At 37.3% G+C, this 8,677-nt stretch overlaps 1 protein-coding gene across 1 annotated transcript in view; it reads right to left on the bottom strand.

Moving 5' to 3' along the window:
• Positions 1–208: 208 nt before the first annotated feature.
• LOC126162394 (adenosine deaminase-like) overlaps positions 209–8,677 on the bottom strand; it is an 84,791-nt gene continuing 76,322 nt past the window's right edge. Inside the window, exons 7-9 of the mRNA XM_049918872.1 lie at positions 8,476–8,645; positions 3,372–3,498; positions 209–1,625 (exon numbers count right to left, since the gene is read on the bottom strand). Of these exons, the coding sequence (XP_049774829.1) occupies positions 1,533–1,625; positions 3,372–3,498; positions 8,476–8,645 (390 nt within the window). The 3' untranslated portion in view covers positions 209–1,532. The remainder of the gene's footprint in view (positions 1,626–3,371; positions 3,499–8,475; positions 8,646–8,677) is intronic.

The raw sequence follows: 8,677 nt of genomic DNA, 5'->3' as shown, positions 1-8,677 counted from the left end.
ACACAGTTTTAACCTGCCTGGAAGTTTCGACACACACTCTTGTTATAAGGGTAGTTTTAAGCCTTAAGAAACTGAAACAAAGATTCAGAAATTTGCTAGTTGTGTCACTGACACTTGGAATTAAAAAACAAATTTTTTGAAAGTGTTGCATATGAATATATATATCATAAAATTTCCCTGTTGCCATTTGTAAAATGTTCCACATGAAGAAGTTGAAAAATTCTGTGCACCTTCACAGACATGTCCAAACATTCTTTGACTCTAAACACTAGGTCAATCATTTTTATGAGACTTTTGATTGGTTAGTATCAGGAGAGAGCAGAACTTGAAAGAAACAATAGAGGTTTATTTTACAGTTTCTACCTGTGTACTGCTAGTGCTTTGTGAACATAAAATTTGATATTTATGTGACAGAATTAGTTCAGATTTGAAGACTAATTCTTTCCTGCTATTTCCTTTTTTGGGAAAACTAATTCACCATTCTTACTGATGCTCTACAAAATTACAGTCACTATTGTAAGGCATCATGAAATCTCAAATTTTTATTTTTTCCCAGTATTAGTATGAGTTCTCTGCACTTATAATTTATTCCTTATATGTAACATCTATGATATGTTGTACATGTGCATTTATAAGTGACTACTGGCATTTCATGAGAAATGAGTAACATTTTCCTTTCAATATGGTAAGGGAAAATCCTAAATGAGATATGAACAATTGAATGAGTAAAGACAGTCACTCACTTGTTACTAAAGGTAATAAGTTCCACAAATGATTTAGTGAATAATATCATCTAGTTCATTTAATGTACTTCCAATTATTATGATGTGTTTTAGCTACAGCCGTGATCAGATCCATAACATATGAAACAAAGTTAGAGTCAGTTGCAGTCTGCCTCTGTAGCGTAGCAGTAGCATTACCACCTACCACGCAGGGGGCCTGGATTCGATTCCTGGCTGGGGACTGGGTGTTGTGTGTCCTTCATCATCATTTTCATCATCATTGACTTGCAAGTTGCCGATGTGGCGTCACCTAAAAAGGACTTGTAATACAGCGGCCGAACTCCCCCGAATGGGACCTCCCGGCCAACAATGCCATACGATCACTTCCATTTTTTTTTTTAGAGCCAGTTGCAGTAAAACCTAGTCTGAAATGGTGCAGTAGCTAAAATGTAATAATAAATTGAAACACATTAAACAATCTAGAATCTAGATGGTATTATTCACAAAAACAACCAAGCACCATGTAGCTGACATTCTTAACATATGTTCCTATCTACAGTTTCTCAAAACTGTTATTTTTTGAAACTGTCTTTACTCACTTAATTATTTTATTTTAATTTTTTTCTCTTCTGGAACAATATGTTATTTTTTTGAGAAGTGAAGCACTGGAAAAGAAAAGAAGAAAGGGGAAGCAAGTCATTGTATCAATGTCAAGCAATGTGATTCCAATCCACTGTGGTAATTCCACTTTACATAATTCATTATTAAAGTTAATATATCAGAAGTCACCAACAGCATTTTAAATATAATTTAGTCACTTATGTTTAGTTCTTTGTAGATCTTCTTAATTAGCTGGGCTTTCTCATTATCTGGCAGAAAGCATGCGTGGGCTGCATTTAAATTCTGAAACAGACAGACATTTCACTGCTGTGTGTTCATATGTCAACAGAACAATGCACATGATATGTATGAATATTTTTAAAAAATGTAACTTTTTCTGTAAGAATATTAAGTGTTATTGAAGAAGAGTGTCTCATTAAAAGTTGACATGAGAATAAATGGTGTATCAGACTGACAAACACGTATAGTTAGAAACAGTAATGAACTGGTACAATTTTTTAAAAAAGCAATGTAGAGGAAGAAGGAACAGAAACAGGAACTTCCAGCAAAATGAAGGAAAGGCACAAAATGTGAGAGTAAGGATGGATTATTAGTTATTGGAAGAAATGACCTGTGAAATGTCAGTGCATCATTGCATCAAGTGTTGAGCAACCACTACAGTACATTCAGTAGACTCCATGCCTAGCCTTTCTTTGTTAGTTCTTTATGTCACACTAAATAGAATAGCAATGATTATACGATTCAGTGTTGCACTAATGGCAGTTGACTTAAACATCTGGCAGTGACATGTAGTGTTGTACAAAGTAATAACAGTGTTTTAGGCAATGAAAGCAGCTAATCATTACTAGGTCAGCCGAAAATGCTACAAGAGAAAATAAATCACTGTAAGGGAGCATGAATATTTAAAGGGCGAGTATAGCTCCCTTCTGTAGAGAAGCAGCTATCAGTATGTTCTTAAGTTTATTTGCTTACAAAAATTCTGACAGTTCTGTCCCAGGTATATGCCTGTGAAGCTTGGAATAGATAAAGGGGTACTGGTTGGCTGAGGCTGTGCACTGAGCTATGCAACACACTGGGGTGGCTGAACTGAAGCAGCCCTGCATTTTAAATTACAAGTGGTGTTGTCCAGCCTACAGTTAACTTGTCATAAACTTGCTGCTTCAGTATGTGTGTTCTTTTGTCTATGTTTTTTGCCAGTACTCTTTTCAAAATTTAATTTTATATGTTATTACAATAATGAAAACTACTTGATGAAATATAAATAGTGAGAGAGGACAGACAACAATTAACCTTTAAGACAAAGTGGTTAAAACACCCACACAAAACTGTGGAGTGTGTGCTTATATAGGCTGAGAAGAATAAGAAGAGCGGGAAAGGTAATGACTGATGATTAAAATAAAGCAAGAAGTAAGGAGGCACAGGCATTTTCTCACCAAATTCAGGAAATTGTGGGAGGAGATGGCAAGAGATAGAGAATCCATATAGTCATTATTTTTCTTTCTTATTTTTACCAAGAGTAAGAGAAAACCTGATAGAAGTTGGAGCAGGCCACTGAAAACAACACAATTTCTTTCAACAGCTGTTTCTGATTCATCCTGTACAACCCTCCTCTCAGTACCAGCACTTCTCAAATTTGAAAGTGTGAATTGTCCTTTTAACACACATTATTACCCCACACATCCCCTATCCTCCCATTCCACTACTCTGTATGCTCATTATCTCCCCTTCTGAGTTCCATGTCTCTATGTATCCATTATAATTCAGTTTTCCATTCCTCCCCATAATTGAGTCTGAACATATCTATTTTTCCCTGTCATTGCTCAACTAGTGTTTTTTACTATTTATCTTATTTGCTGAAACCAATTTCTTCCATGTTTATCATCATAATAAAATAATAGAAATCAGAGCTTGCTCAGAAAGATATAGGTGTTTAATTTCTTCTGTGTGCAAAAAAAAGAAAAAAGAAAAAGAAAAAAAAAGCTGCCAAAATAAAATAATAATTCTAATAATATCATTGGCTTAACTTACTGCACGAATAGCGTGGGCCTCAGTAAGACCCCAACTAGCTGCAAGAGCATAGTCATCTCTCAGCGTTCTTCCGGTTAGTGTGGGATCATCAGAATTGAGAGAGAAGTTAACACCATCTTCAGCAAATCTGAAAATAATAGATAATACACTACTAAAAATTTTGGCCATCATATATGCATTAACTCACAATCCTGCACTATATAATCCATCTGAAACTGAAATGTATATTCCTTATTAGTAGCCAGTCCAGGTTTATGATATAAATTATTTGTAAAACATGGAATAAAAGTGAACATAATGTTTATAGTAGTTTTTAGAAAACATGTTTAAGTGTCAGTTATGAAGAAATAGACTGCTTTGTGAATTTGTCAAAACTATCTTCTGCCTTTGTGAAATTGTCAAAACTATCTTCTATCTATCTGGCTTGTCAGAATGAGTTGATGTAAGCAGTGGAATCAAAGAATGCTTTATTGTCTTTTCAAAAAAAGGCTATACCATTTATCAAAAAAAGACTGATTTCTGAAGTTGCTTCATGAAATTATAACAGCAGTTGTGTGAAATTGCTCAAGTGTGTGGGACCCATACCAGATAGGACTAGTAGAGGATGCTGAATGTATACAAAGAAGGGCAGCACAAATGGTCACAGGTTTGTTTGATCCATGGGAGAGTGTCGCAGAGTTACTGAAGGAACTGAACTTTCAGAGTCTTGAAGACAGACTAAACTATCCTGAGAAAGTCAATTAACAAAGTTTCAAGAACCAGCTTTAAATGATTACTCTAGGGATATACTACCACCCAATACATATCACTTACATAGGGATTGTGAGGATAAGATTAGAATAATTACTGCACACACAGAGGCTTTCAGACAATCATTCTTCCCCTGCTCCATACATGAATGGAACAGGAAGAAACCCTAATAACTTGTACAATGGGACGTACCCTCTGTCATGCTCCTTATGGTGTAGGTGTAGATGTAGATGCAGAAATGAAATATTTTTATTTAAAAATGTACATAGGAAGTTTCTGATCTTTCAAACTTGCCTCCTCTTCTCAGAAAGACATTATTGGCACACATACCCCTAACCAGATTTTGAAATTTATTTAAGTTTATTGCCTGTTGCTTCTGGTATCCAACATATAGCAACCAACCTGTTAACAAACTATGTGATGTAGATGTTTTTATTTTCTAGTGCATTTCTTGCCATTGTGTTAGGAAACAATTAATATCACTTTGTAAGACAAAAATTCATTTTCAGACAAGTTAATTGAAGGCTAACCATACTGTACATTCACAACTCTGCATGCATTAGTAAAAGGCTGTGGCATATTGATCCTCTAAAACTCAAGCAATGGGAAAATTCAGGCTGTCTCATATATCCTCCCACACTGCAACCTACTCCAGTCCTCTAACAGGCATTTCTCACCCCATGAATGGCAGGGCCTCTTGTGAAAACAGCCATGTAGTCTGAAAACTTAGCTGCAACAACTGTGTGGCATTTTATGTGGGCATGATCATTAACAAAGTGTCTGTCCGCATTAATGGCCACCACCAAACTGTGGTCAATAGACAGCTAGATCACTCAGTTGCTCAGCAGGCTATGCAACACTATAAAGTCTGTTCAAAAAAATTTTCTGCACTTGCCTTTTACTTATTGTACTTGATCTCCTTCAAAATATTCTCTCCATAATTGAAACAAGACTCCCAACACCATTTCCACTTCTGGAAGTAGTCTCGATATGTCTCTTGCTGGATCACTCAAAGCACCATCTGTGAATTTTCTTTTATCTCGTCTATCATCGCAAAATATTTTTCCTTTCAATGAGATTTTCAACTTCGGAAATAAAAAAAAAGTCTGCAGGGGCCCGTCCTGGAGAGCACAGAGGATGAGGCAGCACAATGATTTCGTTTCTTGTGCAATAGTCATACATCAACAGTGATGAATGTGTGGGCGCATTACTATGATGCAAGAGCTATGAATTGTCTCACCAGTTTCAGGTCATTTCCTTCTCACATTTTCTCGCAGGCTTCACAGCATGTCCCAATAGTAGCATTGATTAACAGTTTTTCCCCTGTGGCACAAATTCATGATGAACTAATCCTTCAAAGTCTAAGAAAATAATCAGCATGGCTTTGACATTTGACCTGACCTGACAAGCTTTTTTTGGTCTTGGAGAATCTTTCCCAACTCATTGCGAAGACTGAATTTTGGTCTCTACATCATAACTGTAGACCCACATCTTGTCACCAACTGTGATTCTTTTAAGGAACATGTCATTCTCATTTGTGCAATCCAAAAGCTCTTCACAGATTGTGAGGCAAAGGTCTTTCTGGTCTTGGCTCATGAGCTGTTGGACAAATGTGGTGGCAACATGATGCATTCCAAGATGCTGTGCACGATTTCATGATGTGATCCAACTGAAATGTTACATTCTTCTGCAATCTCTTGGACAGACAGTCTTCAGTTGGCATGCACAATTTTGCTGATGTTCCTGACACGAGCATCTTCAGTAGACATTGAAGGGCGCCCTGAATGAGGATCATCTTCAACTTCTGTCTGGACATTTTTAAACAGTGTGAACGACTTGTAACACTGAGTATGGCTTAAGCACTCATCACTGCCTTTCCTGCATTATTTAGTGTGTCTCTGCAACAGTTTTCCCGAGTTTCACACAAAATTTACTGCAGATTCATTGCTGCCTTAACTCTGCCCTCTTGAAATTCACAAACTTTGCAATGCAACTTTCTACTCAATACAGCACTGAAAAATAACTAACAAACATACAACAATGAAACTTCTGGCAGTTACACATTAAACACAGGCGTGTGCCAGGATGCCAACTGCATTTCTCTCCAACACACCATTGGCATGTAATTATGAATGTTCTGGAATTTTTTGAACAGACTTCATATAAGCCTGACTTCAATAACTGCTTCACAGCCTGTGCTATCTGAATTCTTCCCACCAGCACCGGCTTTCTGAATTGTGCGGGTGGGAGATTTACCTGCCACATATCCTACATTTCCATAACCTTTCTGACCTCAACCTTCACTAGTCCCTCCCCTCCACTTGCCACAATCCCTCCCCTCATTCCACTCTAGCCTCACACACACCTTCTATCTCCACAGCTCACATGCATAATACTATCCCCACCATGTCCTTGCAAGTTCCCACAGGCAGCACTACAGCATCTTCCCCTGCCCTGCCCTGTTATTTCTCCTTATTCTCACCCCTTGCCTCTTATTGTACCCCCACTACATACCCCCAGCTGTGATTGCAACTCATCGCAGTGGGACTACAGACAAAGGACTTCATCTTTAAATTTGCCCATCTGTTATTCATTGCTTTTCTCTATGTGGTGAGCAGCAATCTGCCCCTTTTATAATATCCTTGATTAGCTGTATGACAAGGCTCTGCAGTCCTTGTGATTCACCTTATTTTTCACATTAACTTTTCAGATTAGAACTATCCTTGAATGCTGCTAAAATACAGGAAATTTCACAAAATATTAGAGAACAAGCTTTATTTAACTATGTTCAAGATTATGGCATAGACTATCACAAAGAGGTGCTATTTCTGCTTTCTGATAGTGTCATACAGCATTTGCTCTTGTTTACAGCAGTGTCACATAAATGTTTCTGGGAAGTTTTCCTCCACACAGTTTGTATGTGAGTCCATAAAAAGATCAACAGTAGAATGAAATTTTCACTCTACAGCAGTGTGTGTGCTGATATGAAACTTCCTGGAAAATTAAAACTGTGTGCCAGACCGAGACTCGAAGTTTGGAAGGTAGGGGACAAGGGACTGGTGGAATTAAAGCTGTGAGGATGGGGCATGAGTTGTGCTTGGGTAGCTCAGTTGGTAGAGCACTTGCCTGCGAAAGGCAAAGGTCCTGAGTTCGATTCTTGGTCTGGCACACAGTTTTAATTTGCCAGGAAGTTTCAGATCAACACTAGTTGCTGCAAAGTTGTGCTGAAGAAATTGCTTACCAATCTTAGTCCCCCTCTCCTCCCTCTACCCCCTCTCAAATATTCAAGACAGGGAAATAGGATTTGAGGAACATGGGCAATATGAAAGTGCCATTGATAAAGGAAACAGGCCTGTTACTGTGCAGGATTATCAGAATATAGCTTCATTAAAGTGCAAAGTTAATATTTCTTTCTGTTAACTCTCTCAGTTATCAAAAATAAAGGCATTGTCTACACACATAGAGACAGACAAGTTGTTGACTTATTACATAGTGTAGAGAAGGATGAGTCATCATCATCATGCATACATTTAGATAGTATTTATAAAAGGAGACTATGTCTAATTTTAATACAAGGAAAGAAGAAATCCCTCTACAGTTAGAAGAAACAAATATTTCAGTCTCAGGTTCCTGTACAAAAGTGATAATTTGGAGTTAATCAAGCCATACAATCAATTTGAGCTTGACTACATAGAAAAAAAAAACCATGAACCATGGACCTTGCCATTGGTGGGGAGGCTTGCGTGCCTCAGTGATACAGATAGCCGATAGTCGTGAATGAAGGCTGTTAACCACTGCATTGTGCATAGTGAGAGGTAATGCCGGAAATGTGGTATTGCTACACTCTTGACGCTGTGGATCTCAAAATATTGAATTCCCTAATGATTTCAAAAATGGAATGCCTTATTCAAGTAGCTGCAACTACCATTCAAAGTCTGTTAATTCCCATTGTGCAGCCATAATCTCTTCAGAAACCTTTTCACATGACAAAAGTACAAATGACAACTCTATCAATACACTGCCCTTTTATATCTTGTGTACATGATGCTACAGTCATCTGTAATATTATTCTGACAGATTTTAATTGTTAGCCAAATTAGCTTAAGCAAGTTCACTGGCAGAATTAAAATTCATAAGCCAGGCATTGTGACTGGAATAAAATATGGCAATTTCATTTAACTGATTATTAATAAGTTACATAACAGATTGAGGAATGTCATAAAAACAAGTGTCAGTAGAAGATATGAAAACTGAAAACATGAGATTTGTTTGTGCTATATGTTAAACTTTCTACATTTGCTGCTGTTTATGAAAGTTAGTTGAAATTAATATGTTACAGTGTTAACAATATTACCTGACAATTGGGTGCTTCCTTACACCTAATGGGACTGTTCCAGTAAGATAGCTTGACCAAGGACAGGTCTCAAAATGTACTCTTCTTTCTTTACAACTGCTGTAAATAGCTTCATTTTCAACCACACGATAACCATGCCCCACACGCTCTGTGTGGTATACATCCAGGGCCTAGAACACAAATCATTCCATATGAAACAACC

This window comes from Schistocerca cancellata, chromosome 2, assembly GCF_023864275.1.
Source record: "Schistocerca cancellata isolate TAMUIC-IGC-003103 chromosome 2, iqSchCanc2.1, whole genome shotgun sequence".
Taxonomy (NCBI): domain Eukaryota; kingdom Metazoa; phylum Arthropoda; class Insecta; order Orthoptera; family Acrididae; genus Schistocerca; species Schistocerca cancellata.
This window is presented reverse-complemented; position numbering and strand designations above follow the sequence as displayed.